This window comes from Aphidius gifuensis, linkage group LG1 (assembly GCF_014905175.1).
Source record: "Aphidius gifuensis isolate YNYX2018 linkage group LG1, ASM1490517v1, whole genome shotgun sequence".
In the NCBI taxonomy this organism is placed as follows: Eukaryota; Metazoa; Arthropoda; class Insecta; order Hymenoptera; family Braconidae; genus Aphidius; species Aphidius gifuensis.
In genome coordinates this window covers 11163135-11186589 of record NC_057788.1, presented here as the reverse complement: position 1 = coordinate 11186589, position 23455 = coordinate 11163135, and the positions used below count along the sequence as shown (strand labels likewise).

At 27.4% G+C, this 23455-nt stretch overlaps 2 protein-coding genes across 2 annotated transcripts; both read left to right on the top strand.

The window, feature by feature from the left end:
- Positions 1-3169: 3169 nt before the first annotated feature.
- Positions 3170-5004, top strand: LOC122848263. The gene is made up of 2 exons (XM_044146228.1): positions 3170-3518; positions 3614-5004. Exons 1-2 carry the CDS (start codon positions 3258-3260, stop codon positions 4778-4780), a joined length of 1428 nt encoding a protein of 475 aa, XP_044002163.1. The 5' UTR covers positions 3170-3257; the 3' UTR covers positions 4781-5004.
- Positions 5005-20907: 15903 nt separating this feature from the next.
- On the top strand, positions 20908-22943 carry LOC122848242. Its single transcript, XM_044146182.1, has 3 exons — positions 20908-21059; positions 21148-21596; positions 21690-22943. Exons 1-3 carry the CDS (start codon positions 20915-20917, stop codon positions 22848-22850), a joined length of 1755 nt encoding a protein of 584 aa, XP_044002117.1. The 5' UTR covers positions 20908-20914; the 3' UTR covers positions 22851-22943.
- Positions 22944-23455: the final 512 nt, after the last annotated feature.

Sequence of the window (23455 nt, the reverse complement as noted above, 5' to 3'; positions counted from 1 at the left end):
GCCAGCAGTCATTTTTGATGAGTTGTTAAAATTGGAATATCTTGAATATTTAAATTTGTTAAATATGCATAATTTCCCAAATAGCAGTATTATTGCTATTGCTAATTCATGTAAAAATCTAGAAAAATTAGAGATGAATTCATGCATTAATATTACTGAAGCAGCTCTCATGTCTTTAACGAGCTTGGAAAAATTAGAAGATATAAGTGTCAGTAATATGGATGGTGTTACAGACAATTTTATCAGTAAATTGAGAGGATTAAAGAAACTTTGGTGTGAATCTTGTAAAAACATCACTGATGCTGGTGTAATCCAATGTATAAAAAACTGTCCAAATCTTGACACTCTTTGTCTCTACGGCTGTAACCTTACAATTGAAACTCTTACTGGTGCTGATGAAATAACCAAAAATCGTATAAATAATATTGCTTTGTGTATATCCTTTGAACATTTTCCAGAAGCTTCAACGCTAAAAATTAAATCGAACTGGTTATTTGTTTGTTTTCAAGTTAGGAACAATGTCAAATGAACTAAAAGGTAGTGGAGTGAAGGAATAACAGAAACTGCTCTTCAAAAATATACAGAACTGGAACTTCTGGAATATTCAGATTATCGCTTCGCGGATGGAGTCTCCAGGAATGAATTTGTAAATACAATATTTACAATTTTAAATAATTGGAAAAAACTTTTAATTATATCAAATCATGATAATGATATTGATGATAATAATATTGAACCAATTCTTCCTGCAGTCATTCTTGATGAGTTGTCTAAATTGCAATATCTTGAATATGAAGAAACTTGGGTGTGAATATTGTAAAAACATCACTAATGCTGGTATAATTCAGTACAATTCAGTGTATGAAAGAATGTCCAAATCTTGATACTCTCTGTCTCCTTCACTCTAACATTACAATTAACACGGTTACTGGTGCCGATGAAAGAACTAAAAACCGTATTAATAATATTGCTTTGCATATATTCTTTGAAAATTTTGCTAAAGCTTCAACGTTAAAAATTAAATCTAACTGGTGTTTCTTTGTCCCAGAGATTTGGTAAAAGTTAAAATAAACTAAAAAAAATTAGTCATTAGTATTAATATAAAGTTGTTAAGTTATTCATATAATTTCAATCTATTTTTATAAAAATATTGAATTAATTTAAAAAATGTAAATTATAATTTTTCTCTTTTTTTAGAACTATCGTTGATAATTATTGTTAAAAGTATCAGTGATGATAACAACGTTAATTCTAAAATAATAATATAGTAATATTAATAATAATAGTAATAATAATAATAATATATCTAATTGAAAAAAATAAAAATTGACAATTATTTACTTACAACTCTAAACCCATCCCATAATTTTTCTAAAGAATATTTATTGTTCATTATATGGCCCATATCATAATAATTATTGCTGCTGTATCATGGTAATTATTGTTTACATACAAATTTAATTAAAAGACAAAAAAAAAAAAATAACAATATAAATATATATTTCTAATTTTATTTTTATTATGAATCAATATTGGACTTTTTGTGGAAAAATATTTTGTCCAATTGTCATTTAAATGTCGTTGATTTTTCAATGACATCAATGAGTTGTGATAGGCACTCTTGTATGATGTTGGTAGACAACTGGTTCTACATTTCATAGTATATTTTATTTGATAGCATATTTGATAGTTTTTATTTTTCTCCATCCAATATTTTTGATATTCCATGTGTTATTATAACTGGATATTATTTGACGATAATTTATACTACTCCAATTCATCCATATTTTGTACCTTTTTTTTTCAAATTAATTTTTTATTAATAATTACGGTTCATTTTTAAATCATTAATAAAAAATTTTTTGTTTACTTACATTTGTTTATAATTGTTATTGTTGTTATTATTATTATTGTCCAATGGTGCGCGTTCCGGCTAGGGGACCATGTGCGCAAAAATTACACATGAGTTAAATACGCATACGAGCACAGTCAAGGTCCATACATAGGTAGACATGGATAGACATAAATAGACATACAGCCAAACGCTTTAGTTGTATCAAGTAATTCAAAGTGATTTCTGCTAAGAATAAATTATATTATAATATTAAAATCAAGGTATATATTATTTAAATTGTACTTTTTACAGTGATTTTGATTAATTTTAATAAAAATAGTTACCTTTTAAAAAATTTTTAATGATTTTCTAAATGGAAATTATGAATATTGGACCATATGGTGAATTCTTGTAGAAAAAATAATATGAATATTGTTCGGTTTGTTGTTGGTCGTTGCTAATAAAGTATAGTATTAATGGTATTAATTATAATTAATTCGTTGAATATACTTGTTAGTATAATCTACATATTTTCACGTGTCTAGTTAATAATTTTTAAAACGTTCCAATACGTACAATTTTTTATTGTACCATCATTAAGCTCGAGCTTGATGATGGTCATTTTTTAAAACGTTTCGAAACGTATTAAAATTAAATATTCAACTTGTGAGTAATAAAATTGTTCGTCGCTCGTCGAGAATATTTTTATTTTCAGTATTTTATTATTATCAGTATATCTATCCGTCACAGTGTACATACTTATTTTTATTTGTTTTTATTTACATGTCATACATGTATAAAAGTCATAGGACATATGTCCTGCTAGAAATTCTTGCGTACAAAATTTTATTTATTTTTTAAATTTTACTCCATATTGGATAATAATTATTTTAGAAGTGGTCAATATATATAAACCTGAATCTATACGTTATTCGAAAAAAATTAAAGTTACCCTTATTGTTTCAATATATTATTTTTTTTTTATTTTTAGAATTTAACATCATGTGTCGAAAGAGGATTTGTCACGTTCAAGAACAACATCATCATGTTGACAAACAAATAGATCTCATCAACACTATGAATCATGATTCATTGGCACAAATATTCATGCGGCTGCCAGTACATGAAAGGATAGCCATGGAAAAAGGTAATAAAAATAAAAATTAAGTTTTACTTATTTAAATTATAATTTTAATGTTTTTATTTTCTTTAATTTAATATTTTTTTTTTTACAGTTTGTCTCAAATGGAAAGAGGCATGTGAACTAGCTTGGTACGACATTAAAAAATACACATTTGGTGAATCAGTTGGTCTTTTTTTTGATGAAAGTTTGTTGGCACCATCATATATTGAAAAATTATTATCAAATTTTGGTATTTATTTGAGAGATTTATCTCTTTCGGAAAAATGCAACTCTAGCATTATGCCAATCATTGGTGAGCGCTGCAAAAATTTAACCCGTCTTGATTTAATTTACAACGAGCTATTGGAAATAAATATCAATCACTACATTCATGCATTCAAAAACTTAGATAAACTGACAACAATTGAGATACGCGTAATGAATATGGGAAGTTGTAAGAATTTAAAGTTTCAACCTCACATAATCAATTATCTTCCAGAAGAAATGATTAAAATTATTTTGGATTATGATAGAGAAGAATTCATGTCACCAAAGCTTTTTGTAAGTTACTATTTATGATTAATACTATATAATAAATTAAATGAATTCATTACAATAAATTCAATTTGTTTAAATTAATTTTTATAATTTTTCAGGATATAAAGAAATTCAAAAAACTTCAATATCTGTCATTGAGTGGCTGCTTTCTAGATGACATAATTCAAGGAATATCCGAAACAACAACACAGCTTGTTGAACTCAGTCTTATTAATTGTTTTGTGAGTAAAAACTGCTTGTACAATCCTGTTAATATTTTCAATCAATTTGTAAATTTAGAATACATCAACATTAATAATGAATGGGGCATAAAGACTCCAAACGTACTTAATAATATTTTGAATTCATCCAAAAATATAATACATTGCAATATTATGTTGCGTCCAGATTCTAATGCACCTGATATTTTTATTAAAAATTGGAATAATCTTCTAAACTTGAAACATCTTGGTACTCGTTGGAGAATTAATGATAACATAGCAATCAAATTGATAAAATATTGCAACAATTTAAGGTCTTTAGATATTTGGAGTGATGGAATAATAGAAACTGATCTTAAAAAATTGACAGAACTTAAAAATCTCGAATATTTAAATTATTGTTTCGCGGATGGAGTCAGGAATGAATCTATAAATACAATAGTTACAATTTCAAACTGGAAAAAACTTAAACATCTAATTTTATTAAATGATAAGGATGATGATGTTATTGATGATAATATTATTGGTCCAGTTCCTCCGGCAGTCATTTTTGATGAGTTGTCAAAATTGCAATATCTAGAAGAGTTATATGTGTTAAATATGCGTGAATTCCAAGATAGCAGTATTATTGCTATTGCTAATTCATGTAAAAATCTACAAAAATTAGATATGACTGTATGCGTTAATATTACTGAAGCAGCTCTCATGTCTATAATCAGCTTGGAAAAACTAGAAGAAATAGGTATCAGTCATATGGATGGTGTTACAGACAATTTTATCGGTAAATTGAAAGGATTAAAGAAAGTTGGGTGTGAATATTGTAAAAACATCACTGACGCTGGTATAATCGAATGTATAAAAAATTGTCCAAATCTTGATACTCTTCGTCTCTACGGCTGTAACATTACAATTGAAACATTTACTGGCGCTGATGAAATAACCAAAAATCGTATAAATAATATTGAGTTGTGTATATCCTATGAAGGTTTTGCAGAAGCTTCAACGTTAAAAATTGAATCTAACTGGTTATTCATTTGTCCCGAACTTAGAGAAAATGTCAAATGATCAGCCAGGATGTTCGTAGGCGAAACTGGTCGGCTGAGGGTGCCATGGTTACCAGTTGGACTTTTTGTAGAAAAATATTCTGTCCAATTGTCATTTAACCGTCGTTGATTTTTCAATGATATCAATGAGTTGTGATGGGCACTCTTGTATGATGTTGGTAGACAACTGGTTCTACATTTCATAGTATATTTTATTTGATCGTATATTTGATAGTTTTTTTTTTGCTCCATCCAATATTTTTGATATTCCATGTGTTATTGAAACTGGATACTACTCCAATTCATCCATATTTTGTACCATTTTTATTAATAATTACAGTTGATTTTTAAATCATTAATAAAAAATTTTTTGTTCACTTAAGTTTGTTTATAATTGTTATTATTATTATTATTATTATTATTATCATTATTGACCTACGGTGCGTACGGTGCGTACCGGTCGAGGGACCATTATGTGCGCAGAAATTAAACATGAGTTAAATACGCATATGAGCACAGTCAAGGTCCATACATAGGTAGACATGGATAGACATAAAGAGACATACAGCCAAACGCTTTAGTTGTATCACGTAATTCAAAGTGATTTCTGCTACGAATAAATTATATTATAATATTAAAATCAAGGTATATATTATTTAAATTGTACTTTTTACAGTAATTTTGATTAATTTTAATAAAAATAGTTACCTTTCAAAAAATTTTTAATGATTTTCTAAATGGAAATTATGAACATTGGACCGTATGGTGAATTCTTGTAGAAGAAATAATATAAATATTGTTCGGTTTGTTATTGGTCATATTGCTAATAAAATATAGTATTAATGGTATTAATAATTAATTCGTTGAATACTTGTTAGTATAATCTACATATTTTCACGTGTCAAGTTAATAATTTTTAAAACGTTCCAATACGTACAATTTTTTATGTACCATCATTATGAGCTCGAGCTTGATGATGGTTATTCATTAAAACGTTTCGAAACGTATTAAAAAATATTCAACTTGTGAGTAAATTAATTATTCGTCGCTCGTCGAGAATATTCTTATTTTCAGTATTTTATTATTATCCGTATATCCATCCGTCAGAGTGTCCATTCTTATTTTTATTTGTCTTTATTTACATGTCACATAATAGTCATATGGCTTAATATTGGATAATAATCATTTTAGAAATGGTCAATATTTATAAGCCTAAATCTATACGTTATTCGAAAGAAATTAAACTTATCGTTATTGTTTCAATATATTATTTTTTTTCATTTTTAGATTTTATCATTATGAGTCAAAAAAGGATCTCCCTGGCGGAAATGGTAAGAGCTAAGCCAGAAGAAAACGATATCGCTTTTGTCGCCAAAGCCAGAGCAAAACCAGAGCAAAGCCAGAGATAATAAATACAGAATATTAACGATATCAAACGTAAATTTGGGCTTTATATGGATATATTATTTAAATTAAATTATTATTGAACTTATTTTTGGCAATAATATTGATGTAAAGAGATAAATATAAGTGAATATAAGTAGAACAAGTAATGTAAATGTTGATAGATTTTGACGTTTTGAGGTTGACTTGGATCGGTTAAACACAAAAATCCCTAGCGAGAAGCAATAGCAAATCCAGACCTTTTCCAGAGTAAATAGCCAGACTTGTAAAAAAAACATTTATTTATATAAATAAAACTAACTATTAATAAACAAAATTAAATTAATAAATTTTAATGACTTTTAGAGACTTTTTTATTGTTAAAATTAATTTTTCGCTTAAAAAAAAAAAAAAAACACATCAATCTCTGGCAATACAAAAGCCAGAGGAAAGCCAGAGTAAAGCCAGAGTAAAACCAGACAAAAGCCAGAGCAAAGCCAGAGTAAAGCCAGACTTGTAAAAAAGACATTTATTTATAACAATATCACTAATTATTAATAAACAATAATAAATTAATGAATTTTATTATGTTTTAGAGACTTTTTTATTATTGAAATTAATTTTTCGCAAAAAAAAAAAAAAAAAAACACATCAATCTCTGGCAATACAAAAGCCAGAGGAAAGCCAGAGTAAAGCCAGAGTAATACCAGACAAAAGCCAGAGTAAAGCCAGACTTGTAAAAAAGACATTTATTTATAACAATAGCACTAACTATTGATAAACAATAATAAATTAATAAATTTTAATGACTTTTAGAGACTTTTTTATTGTTAAAATTAATTTTTCGCTTGAAAAAAAGCAACATGATCAATCTCTTAAAAATACAAAAGCCAGAGGAAAGCCACAGAGTAAGCCAGAGTGAAACTGCAGACAAAAGCCAGAGCAAAGCCAGAGTAAAGCCAGACTTGTAAAAAGACATTTATTTATAACAATACTAATTATTAATAAACAATAATAAATTTAATGAATTTTAATAACTTTTAGAGATTTTTTATTATTGAAATTATTTTTCAAAAACACATCAATCTCTGGCAATACAAAAGCCAGAGGAAAGCCAGAGTAAAGCCAGAGTGAAACCAGACAAAAGCCAGAGCAAAGCCAGAGTAAAGCCAGACTTGTAAAAAAGACATTTATTTATAACAATATCACTAATTATTAATAAACAATAATAAATTAATGAATTTTATCAACTTTTAGAGACTTTTTTATTATTGAAATTAATTTTTCGCAAAAAAAAAAAAAAAAAAACACATCAATCTCTGGCAATACAAAAGCCAGAGGAAAGCCAGAGTAAAGCCAGAGTAAAACCAGACAAAAGCCAGAGCAGTTGAGAAGCCAGACTGTAAAAAGACATTTATTTATAATAATAGCACTAACTATTGATAACAATACAATAATAATTTTATGATTTTATTCTTTTATTGTTGTATTAATTTTTCGCTTGAAAAATCGGTATCTTCTGGCTGAAAGCCAGAATAAAAGTTAGAGTAGTAATTGTTAGAGCCAGTTGCCAGACTTTAAAGACATTTATTTATAACAATATCACTAAGTATTAATAAACAATAATAAATTAATGAATTTTAATGACTTTTAGAGACTTTTTTATCATTAAAATTAATTTTTCGCTTAAAAAAAAAAAATCTTATCAATTCACATAAAAGTTGTGAGGAAAGCCAGAGTAGCCAGAGTAATAGATAAAGTTGTAAAGAAAGTTATTATTTATTTATAATAATAGCATTAACTATTGATAACATAAATTAATAGCTTTTAATGATTTAGAAACTTTTTATTATCAAAATTAATTTTTCGCTTAAAACAAAACACATCAATCTGGTTACAAAAGTTGAGTAAAGCCCAGAGTTGCTTCAGACCTGATGTGTTTTTTTTTTTTTTTTCACGCTAAAAATTAATTATATTAATAAAAAAGTCTCTAAAAGTCATTAAAATTTATTAATTTATTATTGTTGATTAATAATTAGTGATATTGTTATAAATGAATGTCTTTTTTACAAGTCTGGCTTTACTCTGGCTTTGCTCTGGCTTTTGTCTGGTTTTACTCTGGCTTTACTCTGGCTTTTCTCTGGCTTTTGTATTGCCAGAGATTGATGTGTTTTTTTTTTTTTTTTAACCGAAAAATTAATTTTGACAATAAAAAAGTCTCTAAAAGTCATTGAAATTTATTAATTTATTATTGTTTATTAATAATTAGTGATATTGTTATAAATAAATGTCTTTTTTACAAGTCTGGCTTTACTCTGGCTTTGCTCTGGCTTTTGTCTGGTTTTACTCTGGCTTTACTCTGGCTTTTCTCTGGCTTTTGTATTGCCAGAGATTGATGTGTTTTTTTTTTTTTTTTAACCGAAAAATTAATTTTGACAATAAAAAAGTCTCTAAAAGTCATTGAAATTTATTAATTTATTATTGTTTATTAATAATTAGTGATATTGTTATAAATAAATGTCTTTTTTACAAGTCTGGCTTTACTCTGGCTTGCTCTGGCTTTTGTCTGGTTTTACTCTGGTTTTTACTTGGCTTTCTCTCTGGCTTTGTATTACAGAGATTATGTGTTTTTTTAAGCGAAAAATTAATTTTAACAATAAAAAAGTCTCTAAAAGTCATTAAAATTTATTAATTTAATTTTGTTTATTAATAGTTAGTTTTATTTATATAAATAAATGTTTTTTTTACAAGTCTGGCTATTTACTCTGGAAAAGGTCTGGATTTGCTATTGCTTCTCGCTAGGGATTTTTGTGTTTAACCGATCCAAGTCAACCTCAAAACGTCAAAATCTATCAACATTTACATTACTTGTTCTACTTATATTCACTTATATTTATCTCTTTACATCAATATTAGCCAAGTTCAATAATAATTTAATTTAAATAATATATCCATATAAAGCCCAAATTTACGTTTGATATCGTTAATATTCTGTTTTTATTATCTCTGGCTTTGCTCTGGTTTTGCTCTGGCTTTGGCGACAAAAGCGATCACGCCAGTTCTGCCAGGGCTGTCACGTTCAAGAACAACATCATCATGTTAACGAACAAACAGATCTCATTAACACTATGAATCATGATTCATTGGCACAAATATTCATGCTGCTGCCAGTACCTGAAAGGATAGCCATGGAAAAAGGTAATAAAAATAAAAATTAAGTTTACTTATTTAAATTATAATTTTAATGTTTTTATTTTCTTTAATTTAATATTTTTTTTTACAGTTTGTCCCAAATGGAAAGAGGCATGTGAACTAGCTTGGTACGACATTAAAAAATACACATTTGGTGAAACAACTAGTCGTTTTTTTGATGAAAGTTTGTTCGCACCATCATATATTGAAAAATTATTATCAAATTTTGGTATTTATTTGAGAGATTTGTCTCTTTTTGAACATTGCAATTCTAGTATTATGCCAATCATTGGTGAGCGCTGCAAAAATTTAACACGTCTTAATTTAATTTACAACGAGCTATTGGAAATGAATATCGATCACTACATTCATGCATTCAAAAACTTAGATAAACTGACAATAATTGAAATACGCGTAATGAATATGGGAAGTTGTTATAATACAAAGTTTCAACCTCACATAATCAATTATCTTCCAGAAGAAATGATTAAAATTATTTTGGAATATGATAAAGAGGAGTACATGTCACCAAAGATTTTCGTGAGTTACTATTGATCACTAATACTATAATAGATTTAATGAATTCATTACAATAAATTCAATTTGTTTAAATTAATTTTTATAATTTTTCAGGATATAAAGAAATTCAAAAAACTTCAATACTTGTCATTAAAAGGCTGCCTTCTAGATGACATGATTCAAGAAATATCCGAAACAACAACACTTGTTGAACTCAGTCTTATTGATTGCTTTGTGAGTGAAAACTGCGTGTACAATCCTGTTGATATTTTTAATCAATTCGAAAATTTAGAATACATCAACATTAATAATGAATGGGGCATAAAGACCCCAAACGTACTCAATAATATTTTGAATTCATCCAAGAATATAATACATTGCAATATTCTGTTGCATCCATATTGGTATGCACCTAATATTTCAATTACAAATTGGGATAATCTTAAAAACTTGGAACATCTCGGTACTCGTTGGAGAATTGATGATAACACAGCAACGAAATTGGTAAAATATTGCAAGAATTTAATGTCTGTAGATCTTTGGAGTGAAGGAATGATAGGAACTGCTCTTCAAAAATTGACCGAACTAAAAAATCTCGAATATTTATATTATTGTTTCGTGGATGGGGTCAGGAATGAATCTATAAATACAATAGTTACAATTTCAAACTGGAAAAAACTTAAACATCTAATTTTATTCAATGATGAGGGTTGTGATGTTATTGATGATAATATTATTGGTCCAGCTCCTTCTGTAGTCAATTTTGATGAGTTGTCAAAATTGCAATATCTTGAATCTTTAAGCTTGTTTAATATGTATAATTTCCCAGATAGCAGTATTATTGCTATTGCTAATTCATGTAAAAATCTACGAAAATTAGAGATGACTGCATGCGTGAATATTACTGAAGCAGCTCTCATGCCTATAATCAGCTTGGAAAAATTAGAAGAAATAAATGTCAATTATATGAATGGTCTGACAGACAATTTTATCAGTAAATTGAAAGGATTAAAGAAATTTGGATGTGCATGTTGTAAAAACATCACTGATGCTGGTATAATCGAATTTATAAAAAATTGTCCAAATCTTCACACTCTTTGTGTTTTCGGCTGTAACATTACAATTAAAACATTTATTGGCGCTGATGAAATAACCAAACATCGTACAAATAATATTGCTTTGGGTATCTCCTATGAAGATTTTGCAGAAGCTTCAACATTAAAAATTGAATCTAACTGGTTATTTATTTGTCCCAAAGTTAGGGAAAATGTCAAATAAACTAAAAAGTAGAGTGAAGGAATAACAAACTGCTCTTCAAAAATATACAGAATTGGAACTTCTGGAATATTTAGATTATCGCTTCGCGGATGGAGTCTCCGAGAATGAATTTGTAAATACAATATTTACAATTTCAAACAACTGGAAAAAACCTTTAATTATATGAAATCATTATAATGATATTAATGATAATAATATTAAACCAGTTCTTTCTGCAGTCATTCTTGATGAGTTGTCAAAATTGCAATATCTTGAATATTCAGAAGTGTCAATTATGCATTAATATTACTGAAGCAGTTCTCAAGTCTATAATCAGCTTGGAAAAATTAGAAGAAATAAGTGTCAGGAATATGGATGGTGTTACAGACAATTTTATCAGTAAATTAAAAAGATTAAAGAAAATTGGGTGTGAATATTGTAAAAACATCACTGATGCTGGTATAATTCAGTACAATTCAGTGTATGAATCTTGACACTCTTCGTCTCCTTCGCTCTAACATTACAATTAACACGGTTACTGGTGCTGATGAAATAACTCAAAACCGTATTAATAATATTGCTTTGCATATATTCTTTGAAAATGATGCTAAAGCTTCATCGTTAAAAATTAAATCTAACTGGTTGATTCTTGACCCAGAGATTTGGTAATAAAGTTAGAATAAACTAAAAGAAATTAGTCATTTAGGATTTAGTATTTATACATAGTTGTTAAGTTATTCATATAATTTCAATATATTTTTATTAAAATATTGAATTGATTTTAAAAAATGTAAATTATAATTTTTCTCTTTTTTTAGAATTATTGTTGATAATTATTGTTAAAAGAATCATTGATGATAACAACGTTAATTCTAAAATACACGGAGAGAAAAATATATGAAATTTTCATATACAGTATATGAAAGTTGCACCAAATCTGCTCGTATATGAGAATTTCATATATAGTATATGAAAATTTCGTATACTAGCATATGAAAAAATCATATACTTTGAATTTTTCAGCTCAAATCTAGTACATGAAAAATTCATATACTGTATATGAAAATTTCATATGCAGTATACGAGAATTTCATATACGGTATACGAATTTTTCATATACTGCATATGAAAAATTCTATTAGTACAATATATATTAGAAAACAATTAATTTTTCAAATTTAAATTATTTGGGATGGTCTAAATTTATTGAATTTTTTTTCATTTGTCTACTATTTTTTATTATTTGTTCAATAACTATTAAATTATAATTTTATTACAAATATTTCAATAGAATCACAACTCATGTAACAGCTAAACTAAGTCTAATATGTTTTCAATAGTAATGGGACTAGTTACTAACACATTATGACAAGATATAATTCCATATTTTTTCAGAAATAAGCTCAAATATTGACTAGAATAGCAAAATAGACGGAAAAATATACAATTTCTCTTTACAAAAGTTTTTTCTTAATCTATACGGGATATGTCACCGAGTAGTGTTTTTAAATGGATTGATCAAATATTTTAAAGGAGAACAGATTTCAAATATGCCTCTTTCAAGAAGTATCCAAGCTTTTTTGCAATGGGTAATTGGAGTTGAAACTAAAATTTATACTGCTTTCTTTTAATTTTTTTTTTATGTTTAAAACCCTAAATATTGTAAAATGACTCGTCAAAGTACAGTCAATTGCTTTCAATAATAATTAATAATCATCAAATTGTTAATTATAAATAATTAATATTAAGGAATATTATAGTACTATCTTTGACGTCATTATCGAAGTCTTTAAGGTGAATGAGTTTATAAAATTTCACAAAACTAGCCATTCTACTAAAAGCCAATATATTTTTTTTTTTTTCGTTTGGATATGTGCGTCGAAATTTTCATTTTATTTTTCCCCTTTTTCTTCTCATTTTTCTTTATCAATCAATTTAAAAAAAAAAAGAAAAAAACAATTCTAAAATTAAAATCATGTCCAAAATCTGCGTAAGAATATTCACACATTATCAATGAATAATTTTTTTTTTTTTATTATTTAATAATTATTAACAAAATTATCAAAATTAAAATAAAAAAATTATAAACAATAATATATATGATAATTATTTCGAAACTTGAAGTATCTAAAAAATTTATTTTTCTTTTTTTTGATATTATATTTATTATTGTTTTCTTATTCGAGCAGAAAAACATTTTGATTATTAATTTTATTATCACTATTATTATTTTAGCTCGGTGTAAAAAACATTCTATAGAAATTTACAACTTTAATTTGAAAAAAAAAAAAAAACAATTTCTATATTTTATTTAATTTATTTTTTGGTTGATCTTTTTTATATAATTAATTCTAAAATTTTTTTCTAATCAATTTTTTTAGGCTAGTATATATAAGTTTGAATTGACTGAAGGAAAATTATATTCACATCCTTCATTTTTTAAATTTATAATAATTTTTTTTTAACTATGAATTCTAGTCATTGAATGAAATTTTTTTTTCAATTCGATATTTTTGCTTTAAGCCGTTTCGATATTGCTTCAATAAAATGAAGATTAAGTTGTTTAAAAATTTTTATTATTAATATTTTTTTTTAAAAGAATTAATCATCACTAAAATTGTTTATTTTTTTTTTTTTTATAAATATTTTATTTTCCCTCTCAAATCCATGTTTGTTATTGTTTCTATTGTTTAACTATTTATATAATATATTAATTGTATTTTTTTTTTTTTTGTTAAAATGAATTTTAAGGCCAGTCAATTGAACTCTCATTAAAACTCAAATATTATCGTTTTAAAATTATTATTATCATATTTTTTTAATCATTAAAAATTCAGTTGAACTTTTTATTATATTTTTTTGGATAAAGTATTTTAAAAACAATGAAAAGCTTTTAAAACATACAAATATTATACATGACAATGAAGAAACTTTTCAATGTTAAGAAAAAACTTTTCATCGAGTTTATACACAATGATTGTGGATTAAATTATTTAGGACGTTTCAAAAACATCGTATTAATTTTCATTTTGAGAAAAATACTAGCTTAAGTGTTTTAAAAGAGACTGAAAATTTTAATTCTAGCTTCTATTAATTCGTATTATCTAGATACGAATGATTCTGTATGGAAATGAATATTAGTGAAGATACTGAAAAAATTATAGACGACAGAGAAAAAGCTAATGGTGATGTTAATTATCATCAATCAAATTTAAAAGAAGAAATAACTCTTTTTGTTGCTAAATTATATGACAATTAATTATTGCCTCGAGTCAAGGTCACTGAACTTATCGATGATTTGAATTAATTGATAAAACTTGTAGTTATCGGTTTACACACTCAAGTTAATTTAAGAAAGTCAACAAATTTTAATGCTTCAAATAATTATTAATCGCATGATGATATTTTTACAAGTTATGATTTTTTTTTGAGCAAATTTAAAACTGAGCAGCGAGCTTTTAAATATTTTAAAAATCTTGATACTTTAATTGTACAGGAATCTACGTCTCTACCCACGTGGAAAAGTATAATATAAATTATATATAAAATTTACATAGATTATGTATAAGTTTTACATAGATAATACATAGTTTTGGGCCTATTTAGTATGTATAATCTATATATAATCTATACACAATCTATATGAAATATACAGAAAAATTTTAGAAAGTAATAACTTATTACTAATAATTACTAATAAATAACTTATTACTAATAAGGGTATATATAAGGGCATAAATGTATTAGTATAGTTTATATACAAGAAGAAAATTTCAATATATTAATTTATATTATTATTTATATATAATATATTCAATATACTATTAGTATATATAATAATTGAAATTACCCTTGAAATTTAATGACAAATTAAACATACATATATGTTTTTGATTAATTTTATATTGTTATATGGAAATTGAAAAAATTAAAAAAACAATCAAGAAGTCCATAGTCTGTATACAGTCTGTATATAAAAATTTTATAGTGAAAATATGAATATGAATAAGAATTAATTGATAAAATTATATACAGATTATACATTGAATATATTTTTGTATATAGCGAATACATATGTATTTTTTATGTCATTTTACTATTTTTAATTTTTTGGCTATATTTCATAGAGATTATGTATAAATTATATAGATTATGTATAAAATTATATATAGATTATACATACTAAATAGGCCCAAAACTATGTATTATCTATGTAAAACTATACATAATCTATGTAAAAATTATATATAATTTAATATACTTTCCACGATAAACTGGTGAAGATATAAATTTGACAAAGAGAATGATATAATCATTTATAAATGTATACAAAAATGTACCAGTTACTTCACAAGTTATTTCAATAAGTGAAACGCTTCAAAGATTTTTTGAAATACCAGGACATTTTGCAAAAGCATAAAATTATTTAAATTAACTGAAAAACATCACTGAAAATATTATTTCTAATTTTGTACAAGGTTCTTTGTGGAATTGAAATGAAATTCAATAAAAAGCAAATCCAATTTTTATTGTATATCATACGACGATTATTAAACAATTAATCCACTAGGATCGCATAGAACTATATTGAAATGGTGTGCTGTTCATTTTAAAATAGCTTGTTTGCCTAAAGAGTTACAGTACAAATTAAGAAACATTTTTCTTTTAACGTTATTTCATTTATTAGACAAAAATACTACGAAGTATGGTATATATAATTATAATTTTGACCAAATTATTAATGAATTAGAAAGGTTAGATAAAGAAGGTATTCATGTTCGTATTTCCATTCTATTTATTGAAATATTTGTAATAAAATTATAATTTAATAGTTATTTAACAAATTATAAAAAATGGTAGACAAATGAAAAAAAATTAAATGAATTTATACCATCCTATATAATTTAAATTTAAAAAATTAATTGTTTTTTGATATATATTGTACTAATAGAATTTTCCATATGCAGTATATGAAATTCTCATATACTGCATATGAAATTTTCATATACAGTATATGAATTTTTCATATATTAGCTTTGAGCTGAAAAATTCAGAGTATATGATTTTTTCATATGTAGTATATGAAATTTCCATATACAGTATATGAAATTCTCATATACCAGCAGATTTGGTGCAACTTTCATATACTGTATATGAAAATTTCATATATTTTTCTCTCCGTGTAATAATATACCCGTGTAGGAATCGCCAAGACTCACAACACGGCCATGCATTGGCCCATCAATGGCACCCAATGATTGGTAGCCAGGCATGGGCCATTCATGGTTCATCATTGGCAAACAACTGGCCCATTCTTGTACTGCCAATTCATGGTTCCGATTCATGGCCGAGCCTTGGCTGACTCTTAGATGGCCAATGATTGCCAACCATGCATCGGCCGAGCCTTGGCTGATTCTTAAATGGCCGATGGTAGCAGCAATACATGTTAGCCGGCGATACATTAATGGCGGTTGACGATCATCGGCCTAGTCTTGGTAGACTTTTAATGGCCATTGCTTGTTTGCCAATCATTGGCCGATCTCTGGCTGATACATTAATGGCCATTGCTGGGTTGCCGATCATCGGCTTCTAGTCTTAGTAGACTTTTTAATGGCCGTTGCTTGTTTGCCGATCATCGGCAAGTCTTGGTAGACTTTTAATGGCCATTGCTTGTTTGCCAATCATTGTCTCTGGCTGATACATTAATGGCCATTGCTTGGTTGCCGATCATCGGCCTAGTCTTGGTAGACTTTTAATGGCCATTGCTTGTTTGCCAATCATTGGCCGATCTCTGGCTGATACATTAATGGCCATTGCTTGGTAACCGATCATCGGCCAAGTCTTGGTAGACTTTTAATGGCCATTGCTTGTTTGCCGGTCATCGGCTAGTCTTGTGACTTTTAATGGCCATTGCTTGGTGCCGATCATCGGCCTAGTCTTGGTAGACTTTTAATGGCCGTTGCTTGTTTGCCAATCATTGGCCAACCTCTGGCTGATACATTAATGGCCATTGCTTGGTAACCGATCATCGGCCAAGTCTTGGTAGACTTTTAATGGCCATTGCTTGGTTGCCAGTCATTGGCCAATCTTTGGCTCATACATTAATGGCCTTGTCTGCCATTCATCGGCCAATCTTTTTAAACCTTAAATGGCCAACGCATGGTTGCCATCACTGGCCAAGCTTCGGCTGACTCTTGGGCGGCCAAGAGTTGGTCTCTTGTTGATTCGATTCAAATCAAAAATTTAATTATGACTTTCGTTATAGCCGCCGTGGCCGAGTGGTAATGCTTCAGGATATCTTTAGAAGACCCGAGTTCAAGTCCAGGTAGAATCAAATCTCAATAGTGTTTAATGATAATTTCTTCAATTGATTATTAATAGCTTGTATAATAAAAGCCCGATTGTTAAATAATAAATAATAAATAATAAATAATAAAAAAAAAAAAAAATATAAAAATATATAAAAAAATATATTTTTTTTTTTTTCAATGAAATTAATAAATGGGCCATACTTGGTTTACTCTTGGGGAACATCATTGGGCCATTCATGGCAGCCGATATTAAATTACCGTAACGCTCCAGGCTTGGCGCATTAATGGCCCATTAATGGCAAATAGCGTAACTGATGGTTGGTCTACTCTTGGCTTACCCTTTGTATATCAATGGGCCATTAATGGGCCATTTATCGGGCCAATCTTGGCGAACATTATTGGGCCATTAATGGCAGCTGATATTAAATTACCGTAACGCTCCAGGCTTGGCGCATTAAAGGCCCATTAATGTTTGCCGATTATTGGCCGATGTTCGCCGAGCATCGGCCGATGCTTGGCCGTGTTGTGTTCTCCTACACGGGTAGTAATATCGATAATAATAATAATATACCTAATTTAAAAAAAATTAAAAAATATAATTTGACAATAATTTACTTACAATCCTGAACTCATCCCATAATTTTTCTAAAGAATCCATCATTGTTCATTATATGGCCCATAATAGCAAGCACTGGTCACCAATGGTCACGGTGCACACTCGCTTTGCGAATCTTTTTCACCATCATAATAATTATTGCTGCTGTATCATGGTAATTATTGTTTACATACAAATTTAATTAAAAGACAAAAAAAAAAAATAACAATATAAATACATATATTTTCAATTTTATTTTTATTATAAATCAATCGGACTTTTTGCGGATAAATATTTTGTCCAATTGTCATTTAAATGTCGTTGATTTTTCAATGATATCAATGAGTTGTGATAAGCACTCTTGTATGAAGTTGGTAGACAACTGGTTCTCATAAAATGCAGCCACTCCATTGTCTGAAAAAATAAATAAAAAGAAAAATGTATTAATAATTAAACTATCTGCATCACTAATTAAAAAAAAAAAAAAAGTGATAGTGATAAAGATTAATTAATAAGCAATTATATTTTTGGTATATAATAAAATACCTGCTGCATTGCATCTTTCAATGTGGCATTGTAGAAAATATTGATATTGCTTGAGGATATAATGACACTCTTATTTCATGTGAATTGACAATTGATGAATTATTTGACAATTGAATTGTACAATTTTCAGTTGCTTCAGAAATTATTGTTACAAATAATAAATCAGATAAAAATTTAGCTGATTCAATTGATTTGTTGTCAGATGTATTGTGAATTGCTGCTTGTATTTGACACATTAAATCCCCAACACCAAAGAACATTTGATTTTTCATGTTTCAATTCAGATTGTATGTCTTTCATACATTCAAGAAAACATTCATGTACACTAAAAAAAAAAATAATACAATATCAATAGAGATATAATTTATAGTTTAAGATTAAAAATTTATACATTTAATTTTAAATAAATTGGAAATTATCCTGGTAGTGGTACTGCAGCTCGTACCATTTCATTCATCCAACTTAATGGTATTTCCTTGTCACGTTTTAATACCAATCCAGCACGTACAATAATTGATTTGTTGAATTTATCATTTGTTATATCATCCCATAATAATTTTTGTTTGTAAATAATTTTGATGGCTTTCTATCTGGTAAAATTATCTGGTTTAATCTTAAATATAATTCAGTGGCAAGATACTTTAGTGGTTCACCAGCTACAATAAACGGTTCCAATGTATATGAATATGACAATTGGTACATATTCTTTACTGACAACCATTTCTGAACTTGTTATATAATTATCACTTTTACATTTCATAAATACCCGGGAAATAATAGTCTGTATCTGGTTAGATCTATATATGGCCAGATCTGGTTAGATTCACTCAAGGCGTGATCTAAAGAAATCACGGGGAATATGCCTAGATCTGACGGTAGTGATCAAAGTATATAGTAAAAAAGATAGATATCTGTAGATCTGTATAGATTTACTTACATCCGTACAGATCTAAATAGATATCTATACAGATATCCATCTTTTTTACTATATACTTTGGTCACTACCGTCCGATCTAGGCATATTCCCCGTAATTTCTTTAGATCACGCTTAATTCTAACAGATCTATTCCATAAATCTAACCAGACTATTTTTTCCCGGGTAATGTATCTATAGTACTGATATTTTTGATACATAATCATCTCTTTTATTATTTGATATTATTTTTTTTTCTCCATCCAATATCTTCGATATTCCATGTGTTATTGAAACGGGATATTATTTGACGATAATTTATATCCCAATTCATCCGTATTTCGTATCTGTTTTTTTTTTTCAAATGAATTTTTTATTAATAATTACGATTGATTTTTCAATCATCAATAAAAATTTTTCTGTTTACTTACGTTTGTTTATAATTGTTGTTTTTGTTATTATTATTATTATTATTATTATTATTATTATTATTATTATTAACCTGGGGTGCGTTCTGATTGGTTCCGATAAGGGGACCATGTGCGCCGAAATTAAACATGAGTTGATACGCAGACCGCAGTAGCCAGGCAGGCCAGTCAAGCACAGTCAAGGTCCATACGGTCCATATATGGACTGATATATCAGTCCATAGATAAACATACTGCTAAACGCTTTAGTGGTATCAAGTGATTCAAAGTGATTTCTGCTGAGAATATATTATACCTATTATAATATTAAAATCAAGGTAAATATTATTTAAATTTTACTTTTTACATTAATTTTATTTATTTTGTATATATTATTCATCTAGAAAAAATAATAAATATCGTTTGGTTTTTTGGTCGTTGCTAATAAAATATAGTATTAATCGTATTAATAATAATCAATTCATTAAATACTTGTTAGTATAATCTACATATTTTCACATATTTTCAAGTAAATTATTTTTAATCATTCCAATACGTACAATTTTTTATTGTACCATCATTATTCTAATAAATTAAGCTCGAGCTTGATGATGGTTATTTTTTTAAACGTTTTGAAACGTATTAAAAAATAATTGACTTGTGAATAACAAAATTGTTCTTCGCCCGTCGAAAATATTTTTATTTTGAGTATATTATTATTCAGTAGATATATTCGTCTGTCACAGCGTCCATTTTTATTTTTATTTGTCAATATGTCATATTGGGTGTGTTCATATTTCATAATCGCGGGTTACTTCTACATTTGATGAATTCCCTGGAATTCCCCGGATACAATCCCCTGTGCTGCGCGTTCAGAATCGCGCGTTAAATGTAGAAATAACCAGCGATTATGAACTTACCCATTGTTTTATAAATACATAAATAGTCAATATATAAGCCTGAATCTATTTTATTCGAAAAAAATTAAACTCATCGTTATTGTTTCAATATATTATTTTTAGGATTTATCATCATGTGTCAAAAAAGGATCTGTCACGTTCAAGAACAACGTCATCATGTTGGCGAACAAATAGATCTCATTAACACTATGAATCATGACTCATTGGCACAAATATTCATGCGGCTGCCAGTACATAAAAGGATAGCCATGGAAAAAGGTAATAAAAGTTAAAATTAAGTTTTACTTATTTGAATTATATAATTTTAATGTTTTTATTTTCTTTAATTTAATATTTTTTTTTACAGTTTGTTCCAAATGGAAAGAGGCATGTGAACTAGCTTGGTACGACATTAAAAAATACACATTTGGCAAACGAACTGGTCGTATTTTTGATGAAAGTTTGTTGGCACCATCATATGTTGAGAAATTATTATCAAATTTTGGTATTTATTTGAGAGGTTTGTCTCTTTTTGAAAAATGCAACTCTAGTATTATGCCAATCATTGGTGAGCGCTGCAAAAATTTAACACGTCTTGATTTAATTTACAACGAGGAATTGGAAATAAATATCGATCACTACATTCATGCGTTCAAAAACTTAGATAAACTGACAAGAATTGAGATAAACGTAATGAATATGGGAAATTGTAAGAATACAAAGTTTCAACCTCACATAATCAATTATCTTCCAGAAGGAATGATTAAAATTTTCTTAGATTATGATCAAGAGGAGTTCATGTCACCAGTGCTTTTCGTAAGTTACTATTTATTATTAATACTAAAATGAATCAAATGAATTCATTACAATAAACTCAATTTGTTAAAATTAATTTTTATAATTTTTCAGAATATAAGGAAATTCAAAAAACTTCAATACTTGTCATTAAGGGGCTGCCTTCTAGATGACATAATTCAAGGAATATCCGAAACAACAACACTTGTGGAACTCAGTCTTATTGATTGTTTTGTGAGTAAAAACTGCGTGTACGATCCTGTTGATATTTTTAATCAATTTGTAAATTTAAAATACATCGACATTAATAATAAATGGGGCATAAAGACTCCAAACGTACTCAATAATATTTTGAATTCATCCAAGAATATAATACATTGCAATATTATGTTGCGTGCAGATTCTGATGCACCTAATATTTCAATTAAAAATTGGGATAATCTTCTAAACTTGGAACATTTCGGTACTCGTTGGAGAATTAATGATAACATAGCAACCAAAATGGTAAAATATTGCAAGAATTTAGATTCTTTAGATATTTGGAGTGAAGGAATAATAGAAACTGCTCTTCAAAAATTGACAGAACTAAAAAATCTGGACTATTTATATTATTGTTTCGCGGAGGGAGTCAGGAATGAATTTATAAATACCACTATAGGTACAATTTCAAACTGGAAAAAACTTGAACATCTAGTTTTAATAAATAATGATAATGATAATGCTGATAATATTATTGGTCCAGTTCCTCCTGCAGTCAATTTTGATGAGTTGTCAAAATTGCAATATCTTAAATATTTGAATTTGTTGGATATGCATAATTTCCCAGATAGCAGTATTATTGCTATTGCTAATTCATGTAAAAATCTACAAAAATTAGAGATGGATTCATGCGTCAATATTACTGAAGCAGCTCTCATGTCTTTAACGAGCTTGGAAAAGTTAGAAGTAATGATTGTCAGTAATATGGATGGTGTTACAGACAATTTTATCAGTAAATTGAAAGGATTAAACAAACTTGGGTTTGAATATTGTAAAAATATCACTGATATTGGTATAATCGAATGTATAAAAAACTGTCCAAATCTTGACACTCTTTGTCTCTACGGCTGTAACCTTACAATTGAAACTCTTACTAGTGCTGATGAAATAACCAAAAATCGTATAAATAATATTGCTTTGTGTATATCCTATGAAAAGTTTGCAGAAGCTTCAACGTTAAAAATTGAATCTAACTGGTTATTCATGTGTCCCGAAGTTAGAGAAAATATCAAATGATTCAGCCAGGATGTTCGTAGGCGAAACTGGTCGGCTGAGGGTGCCATGGTTACTAGTAACTTAGTTTGTTTATTAAAAAAAAAAAAAAAAAAACAGATAGACACTTACGAGTTTAATTAGTACAAATGAAAGACTAAAAGAAAGAAAAGTAAGTGTCTATCTATTACTAATAATCATGGCACCCTTAGCCGACCAGGGGGGGCTATTCTCGAATGAATACGAGTCGACTCGTTCACACGGATCGAGTCGACTCGTATTCATTCGAGAATAGCCCCAATTCTTTCGGAGAGAACATCCTAGCACCCTAGAGAGTTCGTTAAAGTTAGAATAAGTTAAAATAAGTTAGTCATTTAGGATTTAGTATTTATATATAGTTGTTAAGTTATTCATATAATTTCTATATTATTATTAAAATATTGAATTAATTTAAAAAAAGTAAATTATATTTTTTCTCTTTTTTTAGAATTATTGTTAAAAGTATCAGTGATGATAACAACAGTAATTCTAAAATAATAATATAGTAATATCGATAATAATAATAATATACCTAATTAAAAAAAATTAAAAAATATAAATTGACAATAATTTACTTACAACCCTAAACC

Bases quoted from the DNA above. Each gene is read 5' to 3' on its own strand.
- LOC122848242 (XM_044146182.1), top strand. From the start codon at position 20,915: ATGTGTCAAAAAAGGATCTGTCACGTTCAAGAACAACGTCATCATGTT. The intron at 21,060-21,147 runs GTAATAAAAGTT...TTTTTTTTACAG, and splicing joins AAGGATAGCCATGGAAAAAG to TTTGTTCCAAATGGAAAGAG. The intron at 21,597-21,689 runs GTAAGTTACTAT...ATAATTTTTCAG, and splicing joins TCATGTCACCAGTGCTTTTC to AATATAAGGAAATTCAAAAA.
- LOC122848263 (XM_044146228.1), top strand. From the start codon at position 3,258: ATGCCAATCATTGGTGAGCGCTGCAAAAATTTAACCCGTCTTGATTTA. The intron at 3,519-3,613 runs GTAAGTTACTAT...ATAATTTTTCAG, and splicing joins TCATGTCACCAAAGCTTTTT to GATATAAAGAAATTCAAAAA.